This window comes from Engraulis encrasicolus, chromosome 5, assembly GCF_034702125.1.
Source record: "Engraulis encrasicolus isolate BLACKSEA-1 chromosome 5, IST_EnEncr_1.0, whole genome shotgun sequence".
Classification (NCBI taxonomy): Eukaryota; Metazoa; Chordata; class Actinopteri; order Clupeiformes; family Engraulidae; genus Engraulis; species Engraulis encrasicolus.
The window spans coordinates 55,762,152-55,786,102 of NC_085861.1; the positions used below are offsets into that span (position 1 = coordinate 55,762,152).

At 39.6% G+C, this 23,951-nt stretch overlaps 1 protein-coding gene across 1 annotated transcript in view; it reads right to left on the reverse strand.

The window, feature by feature from the left end:
- Positions 1-23,951, reverse strand: part of kirrel3l (kirre like nephrin family adhesion molecule 3, like) — a 28,463-nt gene that overhangs the window by 3,844 nt on the left and 668 nt on the right. The window contains exons 2-12 of the mRNA XM_063199964.1: positions 17,168-17,320; positions 16,642-16,791; positions 15,975-16,132; positions 11,485-11,635; positions 10,143-10,248; positions 8,425-8,573; positions 6,980-7,107; positions 6,494-6,620; positions 5,983-6,083; positions 4,880-5,078; positions 80-187 (exon numbers count right to left, since the gene is read on the reverse strand). Of these exons, the coding sequence (XP_063056034.1) occupies positions 80-187; positions 4,880-5,078; positions 5,983-6,083; positions 6,494-6,620; positions 6,980-7,107; positions 8,425-8,573; positions 10,143-10,248; positions 11,485-11,635; positions 15,975-16,132; positions 16,642-16,791; positions 17,168-17,320 (1,530 nt within the window). The remainder of the gene's footprint in view (positions 1-79; positions 188-4,879; positions 5,079-5,982; positions 6,084-6,493; positions 6,621-6,979; positions 7,108-8,424; positions 8,574-10,142; positions 10,249-11,484; positions 11,636-15,974; positions 16,133-16,641; positions 16,792-17,167; positions 17,321-23,951) is intronic.

The window sequence follows — 23,951 nt, forward strand, 5'->3', positions numbered from 1 at the left end:
TCACATGGATATGTGCACTATAATCTATACACTATCATTTTATCATGGGAACATTCAGCAGCCCCTTCTCATGAATTACCTTTGGCTGAGTGTCTGCAGCAAACAGAGAGAAAAATGACACAGCAGACCAGGACAACGCAGCTCCCACCAACTAGAGCCCCGATGATGACGGCCATGGACAGGGTGTCTGTTAATAATAATAACAATAATATTAACAGTAATAATACATATTATTTTATGTGCCTTTCAGGATAACCAAGGCATACGCTGTACATAAGAGTCAGAGCAGAGTAAAGTCAAACAAGCAAACAATGAAATAGATAAAACAAGCACTACTAAAACACTACTAAAACAACACTAAAATCAAACAGTAAGTGACTATGTGACTATCTGAGAGGTTCATTGACGAAGTAAAAGTGAGAGATTATGTTGGAGATTTGTTGAAGATTTCGAAGTGAGAGATTTTCGAAGTTTGGTGCTCATATGGGGAGAGTTATGAGGTAGGTGGGTGATACCGTTGATTATGCTGAGTTATGCTGTTGGAAAGGCACAGAAGCCTGGTAATCATAATCATATGCAAAAGATCACTACACACCTTTACATTTTTTCAAATGAAATTGTTGTTCTCAAATGAGATTGGGTGACATTGGCTACGTTTACATAACGGGTTTTAAATCTGATTTTTTTTTTTTCGCATCGAGTTTACATGGCATTTTAATTTAATTCCGAATAAACGTCAGAGATCAGGGATCAGAGAATATTTTGATTGGACAGACAATGCACTTTCTGGGCGAAATTTGACGTGGGGGCTTGGGCTCCATATTTCATTCCAGGACCTCCTGTACTACCGGGACATCCAGGTAATCTTCAGCCACAATTTAGGGTCCGTTCGAAACAGGGAAGGCAGCTGTCCTTCCAGTGAGCTAACTGGACATTGAGTCATGAAGTGTGGATCGAAACAAAAAAATGCTTTATTTCCTCCCTTGGCAGTTGACTGCATTTGTGGGCGTAACGGCGAAATTTGAGGGCAGCATCAGATGCTGACTTCACTGCCTTAATACCCAAAATGCTGTGCCACCTCCCTCTCAACCGGAAACCTGGAAAAACAAACATGGCTACTACCCAAGCTACTACCTTATGATGTTCTTTATTCCGACGCTTATGTACACAGATGTTGAGAATTGAAGCGATAAATCAACAATGTAGTATCTAAATATGCCGTCGCTAGATCTATTTATAGTCTATTTTACGATTCTGCCGTCCGCCGGTCATTCACCGTTCAAATAGCATGCGCAAGCTAAGCGCTAACGTAATGAACGTAACTCCCGCCATGGAATTGCCGTAAGATCAAATGCGCAGGGCAGCGCACTAGTTAGCGCCGTTCGAAACGACCGCCTCATCAGCTAACTTCACCTGTCTGATCAGAGACCTGTTCATGTAGGAGGGGAGTCATCGAGTTACTGCGTTCTGATCCGAACGTAGCCTTAGTCACCTCAGCCCAGATGAAACCTTTGGACCAGAGCCGTATATAAAGAGAGTCTGGCCAACTCGAATCATGGACGCCATTTTCGCTCCCCACGGTGAGGATTCTACAGTGTAACCCTATGGGCAGCATACCGTCAAAATCGCTGGATTTAAAATACAAATAAGGCTTCATAGACCATCAAACTTGGGTTGTAGTATTATCAAGATCCCAACATATGAAAACAAACGTTAACAAGTTCGTTCGTATAGAAGGGGTTTGCTTAAAAGAGGGTTTTGTCAGCATAGTTCTGATGTGCTCAGCAGTGCATTCAAGCGTTACTTCCGTGTTGTTGTTGCCTAGGTAGGGCCAACGTCAAAGTCGATATTTAAGTAATGTACAGACCAGTGGCGGCTGGTAGTCTGTCAAACAGGGGAGGCTGTTCAATTACAATATGTCCAGAACGCAAAAAAGGGGGGGGCAATTTTGACACACATCTTACATTGGTCCTGAGCCACATATGGCCTGCCTCACACACTGAAGGACTCTTGTTGAAACAAATTTGTTAATCATTATCCCCCTTGTAGCCTATTCATAGGGAAATGTTTTTATTATTATTATTATTATTATTATTCATTAGGCCTACCTCCGCCACATAATGATGTGATTGAGTTTGCCTTCGTTGTCTTTGTTCATTACTGGGTGCACGGCTTAACTTACCACTAGAGGTCGCAAAATCTTTAATTATTTACCAGACATTGCCAACACAGTAGGAAACAAGGACTCGCCACTCACGGGACTTGACAGTTAACCAGTTGATCAGACAACACGAAAGCTCAAAAGAAACGTTTGTTCTTCCCTACCTTTTTCACCAAGTCAATATTAGGCAGTGCTCTGCTCTGCTCCTTGATATTCATTTTCTCCTCATAAGGACGACTGGAATTCGCCAGAATTTAATCCACAATGCTTGGCATTTTGCATAGCTCTCTAGCTTTCTTACAAGCTAGCAATAACGAAAAGTAGGCAACCTCAACTTTTGAATTGGGAGATTAAAAAGGATAAGGACGTGCCACTATTAAGACTTTATTCGCAACACTAGGTTTACAAGAATATGTACACAAAACTGGAGTACACCGCAATGAATAGCTTCCCCACTGGTTACCACGACGAAACTTCTCAGTCAAATTAATAACATATCCGATGAAATCAACTACTGTAGCCTACTGACACGGGGTTCACCCAATCACAAGTCGGAGCTCCAGTCTCCGGTCCCTCCCCCCTCCTCTCTCTTCTCCATTCACTCCCAGTGAGGCTCAGTCTCAAAATTAAAAAAATTTCACGGCAATAGCCAATGACCGTTTAGCATTTTGCCATTGAAAAACCGTACAATCCCACATGCCATTGAAGTCCATTGAGACTCGACTCGCTTGCGTTGTCATGAGCGGAAAAAAAAACCTCGTGCGAGCCTCGGGATCTTATTACAGATTGGTTACATCTCTAAGTTGAGCACATGCATCTATGGGGCTGGGTCTGAAATAGCAATGTTATTAAGTCGTGTAAAGCATTAGTTTACATACTATTTCTCCGTGATTTTGGACAGGAGGCGGCGCCTCCCTTGTACTCACAGAGGAATCGCCTCTGGTACAGACATAATATTCACAACAATGGTCAAGTTCATGTACAGAGACCCTGGTGATACTTGCAGCCAGTGTTAATTTTGTCAGCTTTTTTTGATTTAGTCGTAGTCTTAGTCACAATGACGAAAATCAATTTTAGTCTTAGTCATATTTTAGTCATGGCCTACCCAATTTAGTCTTAGTCTTTGTCTAAATGACGAAAATCAATTTTAGTCTTAGTCAATTTTTTGTCATTTTAGTCATTTTAGTCAACACTGTACATGATAGAACTTCTACACACACTGCTTCTCTTTTTATCATTGACTGTACAGAGTAAACCCTCTCCGCACACTGCTTCTCTTTTTAACATGCATCACACTGTGCAGAATTTAACTTCTTCACACACTGGTTCTCTTTTTCTCTATTTTATTTAACACCAGTGTTAATTTAGTCAGCTTTTTAAAATTTAGTCTTCGTCTTAGTCACAATGACGAAAATCAATTTTAGTCTTAGTCATATTTTAGTCATTGCCTTCCCAATTTAGTCTTAGTCTTAGTCTAAATGACGAAAATCAAAAAAGGGCTTTGACGAAATATTTTAGTCATAGTCATGGTTGACGAAATTAACACTGCTTGCAGCAAAGTTTCACGTTGTGTCGAGATTTAGTAGTTTAAAAATAACGATGTGCTCAGCAGTGCATAAACGCGACTGGTAGGATGAGTCTGGATGCTCATAGGATGAGACTGGACGTGAGTTTAAATCGCAGGGGGAAAGGACCTTATTAGCGCGACAGAAATAATAACTTGGTGGGCAAAGTTATGTTTTCACAGTATAGCATAGTTACAGGTGGCAATTAAGATTTGACAAGCTAATTTCAAGTTATGACAGAAACCTAACTTAATTTCTTTTCAAAATGCGGACAGTTTTTGAGAGCATGCCATCATCATGACTATTTCTTTCAAAAGTCGAAGGGGAAAAAATTCATTTACCTCACACAAGACGGAGAAATCTGCTGCTTTCCAGTTATTAATTCTGACCTTTATATTCCATAAAGGGGAGTTTATATCCATGTACTGTATGTCCCAAATCCTCCGTTTCTGTCACGAGTTAAACGATATTGTTTTTTTCTCCTGACCCGGTCCTGCACTACAGCCATATGTACAACAGTTTGTCATAATAATATTATAGTGAAGCGTTATTTTTTATATCTGATAATGCTCATTAATGGGAGCGTGGGGAACGAAAATGGCGTCCATAAAACATGTGACTAGCCCAGAACCAATCTAAGTAGCGGGATACCTCGAACGTTCGAACCCATAGTTGGCCAGACTATTGCCTGTTGTCTGTTTCTTTGCCACTTGATGTGTATATTTGATCCAAATTATTATGAAACTGCATTCTGTTAGTATTCTGTAGAATTTGGCTGTATAGTTTCTAATTTCTCTTTCTGTATATGTTTATCTTACAGAAACCACACTTACACTCACACTTAGGCGAGCAGAGAAGCTGCACAAAGTTGTCATGACAACAGAATGTACAGTAAGAATGTACAGTAGGCGTAAATGAGAACATCAGAAGCAGGGAATTTATGGCAAAAGGATTTGGACTAGGGATGCAGATTATCGATAAAAACATTAATTGTTAATTGATTGACCTCATCAGTCGACTTACAATTATTTGATAAGCAGCATTTTTTCCCCAAATCTCAATGCACTCCCAGCGTGCTGCGCCACAGCGCCCCCGAACAAAGACGTTTAAACAGACATTGACTAAAAAATTGAAAATTTGATATAATTATTACCTTTTTCCTTAAGAGTGACCACTGTTGTGTCCATGCCAAAGCGGTTCCAGGCTGTACAATTGTAGTGCATTTCAAAATCGGTTTCCAGAGTCTCTGACAGCACCAGTGTGGAGAGCACTCCACTAGGCCTGTCTGAGGTCTGTATTGAGAACCGGCCAAAGGCACCAGACTCCATACTCAAATCTCCAAATGTCCATACCTAGAAGAGGTACAAGGGAAAAAAGTAAGCTTTGGCCCATCATGGTAAATGATAACACTGACAAGCAAGACAAAGAATATTTCTTGATTTCAGACATTGACCGCTACCACATTTTAGCCTGATCTTTAGCCTGATCTCTCTGAAATGAACTCCTACCCTTGGGATAAGAAATCTGTGGCAGTTTCACAGATTTAGCCAAAATTCGGTGTTGGGGTCACAGACGTGGTTTCCGTGATGGACTCTCAGACTTGCTTTGATACCAAATTCTGTTTCTAAATTGCTATAGCAATTTAAGTTTTAAGTGCCCAAACCAAAACAATCCCAGCCCAAACCTGTCAGAAATGTTTTTGAGGAATAATTCTGAGAGAACCTAAGTTGGAACATAAGACAGAGAAAACGAGGAAGACGTGGGAGCCAGATGAGATGGGTGCTTAGTGCGCTGCAGCACAGAACCCATGGTAAGTTTATTTAACCTTAAATTAACCAGGGATGTCCCATCGACACAAAGTGCCTCCTCTGCCAGGTAATCCTGGTTGAGATAGCAGCTAAAGAAATAGTTTCAGAATACACACAGAACACATTAACACACACACTGAATGTGTGTGCGTTAATGTGTTCTGTGTGTGTTCTGAAACTATTTCTTTATTTCATTATGACACATAAATACAGAAAACACGCCTGTTGTGCTCCTGCCACGTGTGGTTACTTGTGGTTATTGCTTTCAGATGTGAGGCAATACGGGGTACTACACGTCCGTGAAGATTGTCTCTCATCCAGGTTATCTTAATCAAAAGGGTTGAGTTGTAGGCAACTGTACTTATTTTGTAGCTTTCAGTTGTGTGGAGTTGCTTCTTTGTCTTATTTTCTGTCACTACCGGCATTCCTCTCTCTACTTGCGACTTACGATTCTCTCAGGTGGTGGACTGTTCCTAACCAGGCACTCCAGCTTGCCCCTCGCGTGCCTCACTGCATGCTGCGTAGAATCAGCCATGATGATAGGTGGACCTGCAAATGTCGACATGGAAAGAAGACAAGACAAGTAACTGTAAATATGCTAAACAAGGTAAATTTACTCCTTGAAAGTTGACCTCATTGGACAACAGTCTCCAGGTGCAACAGGTAATCGACACTAGGTGGAGAGTTGTGGAAGGGGTCAGTGTACGCCTGCCCCGTTTTTTTATTATTATTATTTAGCTTTTGTATCATATTAATTATTATTTTAAATCTCAGTCCTGACCCTTAGAAAGTACATTATAGTGAAAGGGGAACATAATTATCTAGAAAAATGTACATCCATACAGTATGTCCCAAGTGGCTGTATTTATTCAATGTCTTTTATTTTTCCAGTGTTATGCATGTTTCTATGAAAAATGACAGATGATGGTATTTGATAGATCAGGGTAATAATGACAAACCATTTACAGATAGGATGACGTCTGTTTCGGCCACCCCAATATGAGGCACGATGGCCTTGCATGTGTACGTTCCTTCGTCTTCCAGAGTGACCGACTTCAACTGCAAAGTATTGCCATGGCTAAGGACCTGGGTAGAAAAAAACAGCATGAGAACTAATAAGGGGCTGCAAGGGGGTTTTGTACAGTATATGTACCACATGTATACAGACATTGTTGTGGAACTGACAAGGCATTATGAGACTTTGGGCATTGGGCATGACAAATTAAGGGACGTTCGACGCCAAATGAACAAATCTCCGAAATTGGGTCTAAAAACATTCTGAGAATATTACTAGGAGTTCCTTAGACCCCCAAGACAAATGATTGAAATATCCTTTTCAGAGAAGTTGTTTCCTTTACACCCGTCTCACAGCCAATGATTGTAGCATGCAATTCTTTCTACGCGCAACTAAAAATGTAGTTGCATATTTAAGTACAGACACATACCACACTAGAACCTTGCTTGGTCCATGCGATTGTGAGAGGTGGATTTCCAATCCAAGAGCATGTGAAAGAGGCTTCCATTCCGATGTCCACGGTCATGGGTTTAGGCACCGAGAGGAGCCTGGGACCAACTAAAGACCAAAACATAACATGCAATAGCATCAATAAGGTTGAAATAGGCTTGAAATTCTCCGGACCACTCTCAGCCGTTAAAATGTTTATGTTTAATGCATGATTTTGTTAGCTATTGAGTCAGTGTATGTACGTGGATGAATGAAGATCTTTTTAGCATCAAGATTTTTAGATATGGGTTTGTAACGTAACTCATAGATCTTAGGTCATAAATATTTTCATCACCAGGCAATGCCTCTTCCATCCAGACATAATTCTTAACTGGTGTGTGTTTTCCACTGGACATGGCAGCTTTAACCCATTTCAGCCTGAGGCAGCGTGTATGTTGTTTGACCTTTGGCGCCTGGAGCAACATATACGCTGCATTCAGGCTCTTGAGATTTTAGGTTGTCTTTAAATAAAAATGTGGGTAAGTTAGAGCTGAATCAACACATTCCAATGCGAAATGAGGGTCCTAGCTTTTAAATGCAACTTAATTCATGTTATGATGTGCTTAAGGCTGAGATATTTAGGTTTTAATAGGCAGAGGGCACCATTTCCCAAAAAAGGCTTAGGCATTCAGCAGGCATTTTTGCAGGTGCCTTGTGCTAAAATGGGTTAAGCAACATCTGACTGATTGAGTTTGAACACAAATTGTGTGATAGTCTTTTTGTCTGAAGTTCTCTATTTAACTTTTGAAGGATCATTAGCCCAGTATGTACTTACTAATTCTTCCCTCTCTTGAGAAAATGTACATGGTCAATAAAAATATGTTAACATATAATTATTTGCGATGTATTAAAGCAGACACTTGGTTCCTTACTGTGATTTCCGGATCAGGTCATGTTTTATGACCATTTTCGATAGAAACATAAGACATTTTGGAGGGTGTACAAGCTTTTTCCACCCACTGTATCTCAAGAGAAGGTGGGTTAGCTTATACGTGTATACATAAATGGTGCAGAATTGCTCTGTTTTCATATGATGTGATCAAATGCAGTGTTTAAGACTGAAAGTTGGACATGTGCTGCTGATTGGAGAAGTTCACAACCATGTTGAAGTCTTGAAACGTCACATTACATCGCAAAAGAGCAACACCCTGAGGCGGAGTAATTTGTCAAACTGGCAAATATGTTTTATGGTATGCCAACTAATCAGTCATATCACTTGGAGATGTGCTCTTATATACACTGTTTGTATACTGTTTTGCATTTTGTTTGAATAATGATCACATGAACATCAACAAAACAAGTCTTGTAATGTTACTTACAGCTACTGTGTGTTGTAATTTGTGTAATTGTGTATTATGATTGTAAAATAGTAAAGTCTTAACTTACAGTGGACATCCACCAAAGTGCTGACGGTTGTGCTGCCCACAGCATTGGACACTTCACAGGATACGGGATCAGTAAAAAAGGAGTGGTCCACTGTCACCTCCAGGCTGTCCCCATTGGCCTCAGAAATGGGAATGCCGCCTTTGGACCATCTATGCCATGAAAAGTAGAGTCAGGGTCGGATTACTGCATGGGCCTACTGGGCCCAGGCCCCGGGGTCCAACAGTCAAGGAGGACCGGAAGCTCTAGCCTCTACAGCTCCAGGCCACTTTATTAGAATAGCATGAAAAAGTTGATTTATTATCAATAATGTTAAACTGTCATGGATTATAGATTCATGGTCCAGTTTTTTTAACTATTCCAATCATTCAATTGTTTATTTTTGCATATTTTGGGGCTTCCAGCTCAAAAAACCCATGAATTGGGGAATTCGCATCATTAGAATATTGTGATAAAATCACAATTTTCTTCAGCAAAATTCAGGTCACATCAAATCAGTTGAAATTTGGTAATATCTACATATCATGCAATGTTCAATACTTGGTTGGTACTCTCTCTGTCTTAATAACTGCCATGATGTGTTTAACATTGAAGTCAATGGCAGAAACAGTACATGGGAGTTATGGAGGCCCAGATATCCTTGATGCTTTGCTGTCAGCTGTTCTTGTTTGTTGACCTGGTGACCCACACTTCACTCTTCAATATACCCTGTAGATTTCCATGCCACGTTTTGGTGTTAGCTCACCAGTTTAATTCTAACTTACCAGAAATAAAACCCCATTCATTTTCAATGGGGTTTCATTTCTGGTGATTTAGAATTAAACTGGTGAATTAGCGCCAGAACGTGGCATGGAAATTGAATGACTGGAATAGTTAAAAAACTGGGCCATGAATTTATAATACATGACAGTTTAACATTATTGATGGAATTATGGAAATAAATCAACTTTTTCACACTATTCTAATAAAGTGGCCTGGAGTTGTATATTTGATATATTTTATATTCGTATTGCGTGAAAATCATACTTTTAACCAAAGAAAGGAAGGAAAAAGCAGAGGCACTCTGAGATTTGAGAAAAATGTAAAAACAAATGTTTTAATTTAACATGGAAATTCTGCAATTTTGCAACTTTTTCGCAACTTCAATGAATTCCCGCGAATTCTGCGCGACAGCGCAACTTTCACCAATCACCGCGATTTCCCGCAACTTTGAACCAATCCATGTCCGTTGCGCTGACTTCACTGACGTCGACAAACTTCCTTTCAAAAACTGTAATCTATTACTGTAATCTAAAAAAAAATCGAGCCAGTCTCAAGATCCACAATGACATTCATAAAATGCAGACCCCACATAAAAACAAATCTGTGTTGGCCTCCCTTGCTGTGTTCAGTGACAAATGAAAACTTCTGCAGGGTTTCATTAAATTGATCTAGTAAATACGAATGTTCATCTTTCATTTCCAACACGTAAGGCAAGTGTCTGAAAGCGCCCCGCCCCCCCGCCGACACGCACTGCATTTTCATCAGAATCATCAACTGTACAGTGAGCTGTCCTCCTTTCATGGCCCCAAAAGACAATTCAAATAGAAACATATACTATTAACAATACAAAAATATGCTGCTTACATTATGATCACATTAAACACTACATGATGTCAAGAATTAAACCTGATTTTTGAAAAAATATACATGATTAAAAACACTGATCTGCTCCTGTTTACCTGTAGCCTGTGATCTCAGGATAAGCAGATCCTGAACAGATGAATGTAACTTTCGATCCCTCCAAGACCGTCTGGGGTTGAACAGATAATCTCACAGATGGTGGGTCTGAAAAAGGGAAATTACGTCCATGTGGATGTAAGTTATTACCGTAAGCAAAGAGTCTTTAAGTAAAATAATTAGTGATAAATACTTGATGAAGGAAAAAAAAGAACAATCCTTTTTCATTTCCTCTTATCATTTTCATTAATAATTTCAAGATGAATATTATTATCATCATGAGCGTTAGTAGTAATAGTACTATTTTTGCATCAGTAGAATTCTTACTGTTAGTTTTGAGTTAGGCCTACAGTTGGAAAATGAAGTGAAGCATTCCTTTCATGCTGTAGGTCTTGAAATAGGCCTTAATTAAACTAACGTTGAACACTTAAAGGAACAGTCCACCGTGTTTCAATAATAAAGTATGTTCTTCTCTTACCTGAGATGGGTTCATCCCAACCTGTCTCATCTTCAGACTTGACCACAGTCAGCAATACGCATGGCACAAATGCGTTAGCATTAGCTTGGCACAGCTTTGCCTTGGGGAGCATTGGGTGCCTCAAGTTAAAAGTGACCAAATTGTTCCACATGTTCCCTATTTTAACACCCTTTATAATTAGTTAACCGATCAAAAAGTAGTTGCACAAAATGTCCTATCTAGATATCTAGAAATGACACTGTAATGAAAGATGTACCAACACATTCAGAGCACTTTGACTTAGGCGCATTGATATATTCACTCCAAATTCCCCCCTTTCCCCCTCCCCCTTCGTGCGAGAGGACTAGGAGTGAAGATACCAATGCGCCGAAGTCGAAGTGCTCTGAATGTGTCACTACGCCTTTCATTACAGCTGGCTAAGCCAAGCTAATGTTAACACATTTGGGCCCGCGCGCATTGCCGATTGTGGCCACGTCCGAAGACGAGACAGGTCGTTATGAACCCATTTCAGGTAAGAAGAATATACTTTATTTTGAAACACGGTTCATTGAACATTAACCCTTTGAGGAGTAAGGATTTCCCCTCACTTCTTCTAGAATTTTACTTGAACATTCTGCAAATCCCATAGAACTTCCCAAAGTCAAGTGTATGAGCCTTGGAAGTGTGTCAGCCTAATTAGTCACGCCCAGTGATTGGATACTCCGCAGAGTTCACCAAAGAGTATCCAATCACTAGGCATGATTACGAAGGCTGATACACTTCGAAGAACGCACACTAGACATTGGGAAACGGCCTCTGATTTAAAAAAAAAACTGCTTGTGACATCATAACAGCGACTGAAAAATTAGCAAAAATTCTAAACTTACGCTGAACACTTAATGTGACTGAAGTCTGCCTTCCAGCAGGAGCTGCAGCGTTTAGCACACGACAGGTGTATGTGCGTCCAGAATCCGCGTCTTGAGGTACAATGGGCAGTAGACTCACCGAAATTTCTCTCTTGCCGTCATCCATTAGGGTCTATAAAAAGCAGATTTAACATTGTAGGCATCCCATGTCATAATCGGGACACTAAATTGCCTATTAACACACCCATTAAGGCATTTAGCTCAACAGTGGCATTGAAGGCCATATTTTAAGACATAGTTCACCCTGTTTCCCATCATCATCATCATTTCACAGGCTATGTTGTACAGTTACATATGGAATATGATTTTTTAAAGTCAATAAATAAATAGTAATAAATAGCTTATCTATTATTTTTTATCTAATATATATATATATTTTTTTCCAAATCGTTTGAAGGACCTAGCTAAGGTAGTAGCTGTTTGTTGTCAAGGGGACCACCTTAACTAGGCTATTAGGTGTTGGGGGGAGGGGGGGGGGACCCTGGCTCACCTGTGTCTACAGACTCTAGACTTTATGTTTAATTTACAGCAGTTGCTGGCAAATCACCACTGTGAGCTGAAGCTGAAAAGATGTTTTATGAAGTGGTACAGCAGCTATGTTGCTGCTAATGTCTAATGTGTCTAAAGGTTTTTTTTTAAAGTACTAATCTCAACAATTATGTGTTTCTATAATACTTCTCTCAGTTGATATCAGTAAATGAAGTTGATAACATCTCACAGTGGTGCCAGCACAACAACTTGGCACAAAACGTCAGTAAGACTAAGGAAATGGTGGTGGACTTTTGGAAAAAGAGATGAAACTACACTCCACTTTCCGTCAGTAAACAACCTGTTGAGATGGTATAGAGCAGGGGTCACCAACCCGTCGATCACGATCAACCAGGCTTTCCCAGTCGATCATGGGGCAGGAGGAAAGAAATTGGATGATAGTCTATAGAAATATTGAAATACACTGCAGTAGCCTATCTGATTTGCGTTCATATTTGCGTCTACAAACCCCAACTCCGATGAAGTTGGGACGTTTGGTAAACAGTGAATAAAATCAAAATGCTATCATTTTCAAAACATTCAATCTATTCATTAGATGGAGAATAGTGAAAAGACAACATATTAAGTGTTAAAACCGAGAAAAAATATTGTTTTGGGGGACATATGTACTCATTTCTAATTTGATAAATCCAACACGTCTCAAAAGAGCTGGGACGGGGATCAGTGAAATTTAGTAAACATCCAAATAAGATAAAACAACAAAGAAGAACATATCAAAATGAATTGTACTGACGGACAATATAGGTGTCCAGGTATAAGATCATCACAGAGAGGCTGAGTCACTCAGAATTAAAGATGCAAAGGGAATAATTACCATAGTTATTACATACATTTTTGAATTCCCTTTGATTTACCACGATTGAGTGTATATAAGACATATTTTTGTTAATAAAATCATTGTATAGGTTCATGACATCATGAAATATATATTGGCTGTAGTCTCACTCTAATTCCTGGAGTGCTAGAGCTATTGAAAATAGACTATATTAAGAATGCTTAATGCGTGCAAATGATACAGGGGTGTAACATTCTCCTAAGCACCTGAGCTCACTTGAAATAAACCCAGAAGACATGGGAAACTATCCTTTGCTTACAGAAGTCAGCAGAAGTTGTAGAAGTCCATTCTTTTTGACAATAATAGAGCATTGCACATCCTGTGCTACAGTGAAAATGGACCATCCAACTTGTGTTAGTGCTAACTTCAAAAGTCAGCCTCCATGATGGCATGCGGGTGCAGTAGTGCATTGGTTAAGATGTTCTCACTCATCTGTACAGTTAAATACAGTGCTGAATGGTATAAATGGGTTTTAAACAGCATGAAAAGCCACTCATGCATTATATTTTGAAGGGAGATCTTCGATTACTGCCACATAGTAAGGTCAAATTGCATTCTCTACTATGTTTTAAAAGTTTGGCTCCATCATAAGGACCAGCAGGTGATAAAATGGTGGGTTTTTGGTCAAGACCTGTCACACTGTAAGCACTACAGAAAGGAAAACATTGCAAAACATGACAAGGAATACACCCACCATTTAAGCTGGTGAAATCATGTCCAAGATAGGAATTAACACTGTTTTTTATATAAAATCATCTCATCGGTTAATGTATTTAACTGTTTAGTGTTGTCTTTTGTTTTGTTTTTAGTCTTCCTCGACATTTGCTGCCATTTATTGTCCCCGTCCCAACTCTTTTGAGACGTGTTGGATTTATTTTATGAGTACATATGTCCCCCAAAACAATATTTTTTCTCGGTTTTAACACTTAATATGTTGTCTTTTCACTATTCTCCATCTAATGAATAGATTGAATGTTTTGAAAATGATAGCATTTTGATTTTATTCACTGTTTACCAAACGTCCCAACTTCATCGGAGTTGGGGTTTGTATATTCCGTTGCAATAATAGCACCACAGCTTTCCCCTCGTGTTACAGGGTCATTTTCTTTCTGCCTTAAAAAAAAATCTCCTGCTGCCTATCGTCTTTGAGCGCCGTCATGGCGAGAGTCTTGCGTGCAATAAAGTTGTTGATGAAGCCGAAACCCGAAAGCATACAATTTTCATCAAGAATGAGAGGAGGAATTCCTATTAATTCCTATTAACTTTCATGCAGGGCCCTAAATTATCATTTTTAATCACCGGTCAAAATGGCTAGTAAATGAAATCTTACCAGCTAAACACACTCTCACTAATGGGTCAAAGTGGCTAGCAATCGGGTCTTTTTTACCAGACAAAGTGAAATTTCACCAGCATTTGGCCAGTTGGCTAGTATTAATTTAGAGCCCTGCTCTCGTGAAAGAAAAGTGTGCATTTGTTGTGTCATCAGCCACAAGCACTATCAGAGACACCATTTTGTCGAAACACAAGAAGCCTTTTACAAACAGCGAGTCTGTTAAGACCATGTGCAGTGCAGCCAAAAAGAGGGAGTAAGTCTTTTTTTCGTTGCCAAAATAATGTTCTGACCTTACCTAAAATATTTGGTGATAGCCCTCACAACAGTGCAACAACACAGGATAATGGCGAGAGTTTTTCCCATGGCACGTATTGAAAGCTAATCGGACGTCTACTGATAACGTGGTGGTGCTGAAGGACAGCGCAGGCAGGAACGAAGGTGCAGCACAACTTCTCAATCACCTTTGACGCATTCGGTTTAGTCAGTCCAACGGAATACTTCCGGATATAGAAAATGAACGGAGATTTCTCAAGACAGTTGCAGGGTAGATGTTGCCATCAACAAAGCATTTGGATAATCTGCACGATAGCCTATCTGTGACCAACTGGTTGCCTACCTAAGCTTTGCGAGTGTATCTGGTGGAATGTTGCGTCACACACAGGACTGCCCAGTAGCCTACTGGCACCTGTCACCACGCAGATGTGAGCAAAGAAAGAAAGGGAAAGAAAGGGTCTCTGAGTTGCTATCTGTTCTCTTAAGTGTTAATGCAAATTATAATATGTAATGTGCATGTTCTATTTAAATGTGAGAAAACAAAAGCCTCAGCTTTTCCAACTAAACAAAATCAGAATTTGCAATAAATACTTTTCTATATGAAACAAAACGTAGTTTTCAAAAACCTTTTTGTTTTGCCTCAAAACCTAATCTGAAAGGGAGGGGGGGCTGATCTTATTCAGGGTCACCTTATATTTGGGTCAATACAATAAGAGCCTACATGTTCAGTCATCATAGCCATCACATTGACTCCCATAGCAATACAATTACTAGGTACTAGTATATAGATATTGATAGATACTGATAATAATCTTAATAAACTAAAATAAGGCTAAATTGAAAGCCTCAGCGTGAAACGGTCTTGACTGGATTTTTATTTCTGTCAACACTTCAAGAGATAGATCTTGCTAGCCATCTAGGCAGAGGTTAGGGATCTCGGGCATAAAAAGGTTGGTGACCACTGGTGTAGAGCTTACCTTGGGGTTCATATCAAAAATGACTTAACATGGACAAACAACACACAACATGTCATAAAGAAATCCAGGAGACTATACTTGATTTGATTGATTGAATTGATTTGACTGAATGCACGCACACACACACACACACACACACACACACACACACACACACACACACACACACACACACACACACACACACACACACACCTTTCTTTTGCACACTTGTTTGGCACCGGGCATTCATTTCAGTACATGTGACACGAAGTGTCTCTATGTACAGTATATGACAAATAAATATTCTCTTATCTTGTAAGATCACCTTTTTACCTAGAAAGTTGTATGTTCCTGAATTCAAATTAAATGCTTCATGGCCATAAATAATTGAAAATATTCAGCTCATCACTTACAAAGACAATTTTCTGTTTCATGTGTTAGGCTACAGATATCATCATCGCATTCACACACAATTGTTATTGTTTACATTTGTGGCCTTTACCTTGGTGTAGAAAGAGGTGTGCTGGATCTCTCCATCCCGATACCATATGATTTCGGCAGCAGGTTTGCCCCCCCTGGCCTGGCAAGTAAGATTGTACGGACTGTGGGCTCTTAGTCGGAGTAACGGTGCTCCCTCCACCAATGGTTCTTCTGGTGGGACTACACAATACAATTAAACGACACAGTTTTTTTCTCTCTTATTTACTGTCAATTGCCTTAGTGGATTAATACATATTTTAGTACCAGCCTAGTGTGCAACTCCCGTCAGCTAATCACAGGAAACTGAGGCTACTATTATCACAATTTAACCACAATTGGACAATAGACGATTGCCTGGTCTGATGACTCTTGATTTTTGCTGCCACATGTGGACAGTAGGGTCAAAATTTGGTGTCGACACCATGAAAACATGGCACCATCTTGCCTTGTAGCAACATTTCAGGCCGGTGGTGTTATGGTGTAGGGGAATTTTTCTTGGCACACTTTGGGCCCCTTAGCATTGTTGCAACGCCACAACCCCCTGAGTGTAGTTGCAGGGGCCAGCTACGTATGACCACCAAAACACAGTAAAAAGACTCAACTTTTTAAGTATTCCATTACAATACAATAGAAAGTAACATTTTGCCTATACCATAAAAAATCTATTTCAAAGTATATGTTTTCCTAACCTAAGATGGTCAGTCTTGCTTGCTGAGATCGTATTCCTGCTTGTGTGGCTTGACACTCGTAGACGGCATCGTCTGTCAACTCGGTTGAATGAATTAACAAGCTGTGCTCTCCTAGCGATTGGTCACCTGCCAGGGAATATCTTCTCCAACCTGCAAGACATGCATATACGGGTACATTATATTATATACAGTAGCCTATATTTCTTTCAAACAGAAAAAAATCAAACACAGAGAGAAGCTAGACCTACTCAACTCCCATAAAAACTTGTAGGTTTTAAACACATCTCTGCGTTGTGATTGGTTTGCCAATTTCAGGGCATTTTGGCAGTTCACTGCTATATGGATCAAGGCTAGACCAGTCGCAGGTTAAAAAAAAATTGTCCGCCAGCGGGTGGCGCTAGTTTACTAGGCTATGACTAGATGCCTTTTCCTTGAAATTAGTAAAATATGCTTGTTAAGATTTCATTTTTTGCAGTGCAGACAATAAAGATGTGATCTTATCTCATCTGATCTTATATTATCATACCAGGCAGATCTCTCTCTCCACCGAGGGCAAGCCCATCTTTGGTCCACTGCACCATGCCTTCATAGCCAACGATGACACATGGGAGAGTCACCGACTGACCCACCACTACTGTCCTATCTTCTGGCTGCTGAGAGAAGTATGCTGCATCCGTTGCTGGAACAAATAATATATATTTTTAAAATCTCTAAGTCAAAATGCATTTATATACAATACAACATGTATTTATATAGCACAGTATCACAACTATGAAGTTGACTCAAAGTGCTTTCAAAATACACATACATAGGTACCAGTGTTAATTTTGTCAGCTTTTTTTGATTTAGTCTTAGTCTTAGTCTAAATGACGAAAATCAATTTTAGTCTTAGTCAATTTTCGTCATTTTAGTAATTTTAGTCAACACTGTACATAATAGAACTTCTCCACACACTGCTTCTCTTTTTAACATATATCATTGACTGTACAGAATAAACCTCTCCGAACACGGCTTCTCTTTTTAACATATATCATATATGCTCCCTTTTCTGTTAGTAATGGAGTGCGACAAGGAGGGATTTTATCTCCTATATTATTTAATGTCTATATGGATGAACTGTCAGATAAGTTAAATAGAGTACAAACTGGCTGCCTTGTTGGTAACACTGTTGTTAATCATCTTATGTATGCAGATGATCTTGTTCTGCTATGTCCTTATAGTGCTGGGATGCAGCAGATGCTGAAGGTGTGCTCTCAGTATGGCTCTGATTATGACATACAGTATAATGCTAAGAAGAGCAATATCATGATTGTTAGAAGTGCTGGTGATAGGAAATCAACTTTCCCTACCTTCTATCTGTCAGATAGTCCACTTGCTGTATGTGAAGAAATAAAGTATCTTGGACATGTCATATCTGATAACTGGACAGATGACAAAGATATTTATAGACAGCGCTGTAAAATGTATGCTCAAGCAAACATGCTTTTACGTAAGTTTTCTATGTGCTCTGATACTGTGAAGTGTTCCCTGTTTACAACCTACATTACTCCATTGTACACTGCTCAATTATGGTCTTGCTTTAAGCAAACAAGTATGCATAGACTCAAGGTAGCATACAATGATGCAATGAGGCTGTTGCTTAGGGTCCCTAGGTGGCACAGTGCTAGTCAGCTGTTTGTGTCCAATAGAGTGCCAACCTTTGAGGCACTCTTAAGACAGCTGATGTCCAGTTTTATGTATCGCCTGGATAGGTCAGAGAATAGCATAATTCAGGCTCTAGTCAATCCCACCAAAAGTAGCTACAGATTTACCTCTAGGCTAAGGAGGCATTGGTGCAATAGTCTGTATATTTTTTAAATATGTCCTTCTTTTTTTGTCTTTTCTTTTTTGTTTTTGTTTTTGTTTTTTTACTATTTATACTGTTTGTATTGAGTATTGAATACTGTATGGTGTGTGATATGGACATGTGTCTGCAATAAAGTTTATTATATTGACTGTACAGAATAAACCTTCTTCACACACTGGCTCTCTTTTTCTAAATTTTATTGAACACCGGTGTTAATTTCGTTAGCTTTTTAAAATTTCGTCTTAGTCTTAGTCACAATGACGAAAATCAATTTTAGTCTTAGTCATATTTTAGTCATTGCCTTCCCAATTTAGTCTTAGTCTTAGTCTAAATGACGAAAATCAAAAAAGGGCATTGACGAAATATTTTAGTCATACTCATGGTTGACGAAATTAACACTGATAGGTACACACATACAATATACACATTCCCCACATTCACATCCCAACTCTGGAGGCTGCTGTATGCTGTCAATTGTCCAGGCTTCATGTGAGAATACACACACACACAAACACACACACGCAGTATATAGTGGTGTGCATTGTCACTGTCCTCACAATTCGGTTCGGTTCGATTATGATTCGTGAGGTAAGCATTCGATTCAAATCGATTCAGTCCAATTCTACAATGCATTTGTAATTCATGAAAATTCTACCAAGGCAAATTTTTGTCTTGAGGGCATACAAGCAGTGAGATACTGAATTGCAGTCGTTTTGTGTATCACTCCAGCAGTTTGTCAGTGCTTTGAAGAGCTTTAATTTACAGTAATTTAAAGTTCATTTCCTCCTGAAATGCCCACGGAAGTAATTGAAACTTGAAAAAAAATATGCTGCAACGATAATGGCAACTATAGAATCGAAGCTGAATCATCCATGCCCCGCATCACAATGCATTGTCGAATCAATTATTGTAGACACTATAGCACCTTTATCACAACCACACAGCTGACTCAAAGTGCTTCAGTCCACAGAAAAAAATACTGATAATACAAGAAACATTCCCACACATGAGACAAACCATACCATTATATAACATTATATTACACTTAGCTAACACTTTTATCCAAAGCAACTGACAGGTTTTGGTTACAGTCCCTGTAACAATGTGGGGTTAGGCACCTTCAAGGGCACTTCAGCCATGGAGCAAAGTTGGTATTCAAATCTACAACCCTTTGATCTAAAGCATGACCTTAACCATTAGTCCATGGCTACCCCATCACTAACGTTTAGATATTATCAACAGAGTTAACCGTCTGTATAAACCTTGGTTTGCTGGGTTGTATAGCAGCTGCACAAAATTATGTCAATGAAATCAAATTGATAAACAAAAAGAATCAGATCGGCATTCACACTTCAGATGGTAGCATGTAAAGTCATCCCAGGAGACTTACTGTACCTGCTGAGGCAACATCTGATATAAATACTAACACATGGGGGCCTACATGTGTGAATAATTCAGAGAGCCTAAGTTCCTGGCCACAGAATTTAACTCACACAAAACGAGTGCAATAAACGCATAAAGTGGATAACACTATGTTCCAAATTATTATGGAAATGGCATTTTTTCCACTGATTGTCCTAAATAGTGAATGTAAATGACACCTCATCATTTCCCAAGTCATCCACCGTTAGGGTACAAAACACATGTTTTTGAATGGGCCTGCCTCCATCTGTGTGTATCTGTTTGTTTTTCTCTTTCAATTGTGGGGGGCTTAGCGAGGCGTCAGGAGTTCACTTAGTATTGACAGCACACTAACACTTCCCCACCACACGTGGATGCTGCCTAACCTTTGAGTCCCCTGGGCCTTCAAGAGTCTTAGGTCAATGGCTCACAGGGGAGAGCCAGTTACAGAGACCTTGGGAACAGGTGAACATTGGAGGCGCCTGCTGGCACGATGGGGCCTGTTTGGCCAGCGTTTGGGGCCGGTATGCACCACTAAGGTGCGCACAGACTCTTGGCCTTACATGGCCACTATGTGAATGTACTTTGGGGAACGTCCAGGAAGACGCTTGCTAGCGTTAGCTCTGTGGTCTCAAGGTAAGCTGCACTGTTACACTCCATCCATCACTAGCATCATACATCCCTACCATCAGTCACGTCAAACAAACGCATAAATCTTTTGAGTTATGAAGTTTAGCTTGGATATAGCTTTTAACTTATTTACAGAGGTGACCTCTCCCTACACCTCCATCCATGGCTGAAGTGCCCTTGAGCAAGGCACCTAACCCCACATTGCTCCAAGGACTGTCACCAATACTCTGTAATATTTGTAAGGCGCTTTGGATAAAAAAAAGTCAGCTAAATGTAATGTAATGTAATAAGGTGATGACATGGCTTATGCTGGCCGATAACAAATGCCAACAGTTGGTTCCACTGCTTCGCTAATGATGCGGTGCCAAACTATACTTGTTTTCTCATGTATGTGTACGGGTCAAAAAACGTTTTAGTAGTAGCAGACGTCAGGGTAGTGCTACCACAGCTAATGCCACTATTGTATGGCTTATTGTGTGGATTTTTTGTTTTTAGTGGATTATCTAAGAAGCTTATTCATTGCAGTACTTCAATTAGCAATTACTAATTAATTTTTGGGAATTAGCTGTGGTTGTACCACCTGACCTTTGAGCCCAAGAAAACGTCATTGACCTGTACATGTACACTTTGTTTTGTATTTTTGTCTGCATGTGTGTGTTTGCTGTATAATAATAGTATAATAATAATACATCGGTTTTGTATAACGCGTTTCTAGACACTCAAATATGCTTCACAGACCATATAACATGAAAACAAAAATATTAATAGACACTGAAAGACATACAGACTCAACAAAAGTATGTTTGCATGTTTTTTCAGGCATCTGTAACAATGGAATATCCCTCTACTAGGATGATTAATGTATAGGCTACATACTATATATATACAGGTATATTATACAGTAATCTAATCTAATCTAGTACAACTGTTTCGTCCCGACCCTTTTCCAAAGTTCTTCATTTGTTATCGTAGGCTATTTTAATGTATTTCTTTTGAAATGATGGCTCCGCCCACCAAAGCTGCTGGCCGTGTTGGCTGACATGTCCATCCCTTCGTCAGTGTTTTTGTTTGTGCAATAACTTTTAAACGGGTTGACGGATATGGACCACATCTTGTGTGCTGATATTATCTATAATAGGCCTACTCTCTATAATAGGCTTTATGTGTCTGGTTTTTATTTTTGTTTCTCTCTGTACAGTGTCCTTTGGTGTTTTGAAAGGCGCTTTTAAATAAAATGCATCATCATTATTATTATTATTACTCTATAGTGAACATTATTAGCTTTCCGATGCCAAAGCTGTCAACATGGCAGACTTTCAATATGGTCACAGAGGCATCATTCAATCTTCCACCCGTTCTTATTCTAATCAAGAAGTATTAGAAAGCCTGGTACTTCCTCAACCAATTTTTAATAACAAAGCAAATCCCTGCTGATATTGTAAACCACTCTGGATCAACTCCTGTTCTCTTTACAGTTGCTATAGAAATACAAATGACTTAGTCCTTTGTTTCCACATCAGCATTGCGCCAGGAGCACCTGCCGCCAGTAGGCAGGCTGTCTGTTCTTTTCAAGCCCCTGTACCCACTACTACCAATTCAATTAATGGAGCACCCAAAAGAGTGTCTTCCCTCCTATGTCACCCCTAATGTTCTGTGGGATTTCTCTGTCTTAAGGCAAGCACTAAAGAACAATCTAGTACTGACAAAAAGTGAGGCACTGCTTGTGTACAGCAGTGGTTCTCAAACTGGGGGTCATGACCCCAGTCACGAAAATATTTGTAGATCCAAAATGGGGTCCCAGCTCCCAGCGAATCCCACCTCTCCCTACACCTCCATCCATGGCTAAAGTGCCCTTGAGCAAGGCACCTAACCCCACATTGCACTGCAACCAATATCCTGTAAATAACTGTAAGTCACTTTGGATTAAAAAAGTGTCAGCTAAGTGCAATGTAATGCAATGTCATTTTGGGACTTCGAACAGTTCAAGTGTTTAACCATTTTAATTTTAACAGAATATCAATCCAAAGTGCCCCCAAGTCTTCCATTTTCCCTACAAAGGTTTTCATCTTATATTATCAGGTCATAGGTAATAAAATTATTTCTAAGGGCATTTTAGCATTCATGTAAGCTGTTAATTCCACCGTTATTTTCCTTACAGAGTCCTCTAAAGCAGAGGGCTGTGGGGCTGCTGTTTCTGAACTTTAGAAAGAAGGAAGACTGCATGTCAACCACCAAATTCTCCAGTTAATTGAAATTCAGTGTGCCGTCTAAAACTGTGTGTTTGGTTCTTGATTGTGATCTTGATTGTTTCGTGATTGGCTGATTTGGCGAGCACAAACATATGTGATGTTTTACAAATGATGACATCCAATCCTTTCCTTTTGGAATATTATTGAGAAAATGACTTTACTCGAAACCAGAAACATAGGTATGAGATAACAGTGTCGTAACACAGTCATGCACGGGTCATAAACCTTATGTCAATGTCATTAACATTTTATGACTGTTGTCATTAAGTGACATTCGGTTATGGTAAAGGTAGCCCAAACAATATCAACTCCTTATGACTATAAAGATGTTTCTGACATTGACAATTTGTTTATGAATTATCCATGACTGTGTCATGACACTTTTTTGACACTTAGGATTTAGAAGGCCCGGGGCCCCTAGGTTGCAGGTTGCCGTATAGGTCTCTCGGATAGGAAGGCAAATTCCATAATAACATTTCATAGACGGCCTCATAATTCCAACTCAAGAGTAGTAATATTCAGATTTAAATCTCTACCAGACCCAGCACACTAAGTTATCAATATTGTTACATTTCTCCAATTATTGTTTTCCCACCCTTTGGCCAAGTGGGGCCTGGCAGGTGGGGGCCCCTAGGCAGCAGCCATATCTAACTTGAGCGTTAACCGGCCTTGATAACCTGAGTTATTGGTCTGATTGGTTTCCAGTACATCTCTTCAAGCCAAACTCTATTTTATTTTCTGGTCACAGCAGCCACAATATTTGTTTCAATGTGGGCTATTTACATTTCAATTGCTTTGGAGTCTGTAATGCTATCCGACCATGACCAGCTTTTTCATCTCTCTCTATATTAAAAACAGCCCTGCCCAAAATATTTTATCTCTACAGTCTTTGACAATAGAATATCACATCAAAGTAGTCCAATATCCTGAAGTCAAATATCATATAGGCTATCCTGTAGTTTGAGGAGAGTGTGTCGTTCTCAGTTTTTGACAAATGCTCTAACACTTCAAGAAATAATGCAAACTTCAGAACGATTAAATGGGAAAAAAGTTTACAATTGCAAAATCGTGCAGCCTAAAACTATAGCCTGCAGCCTACAGACCTTAGGATGAACCTCCGGATTTGAGCTGTAGAAGAAAAGTGACACGTCCATGAGTTCTGTGCAGCTGCATGGATGTGACAG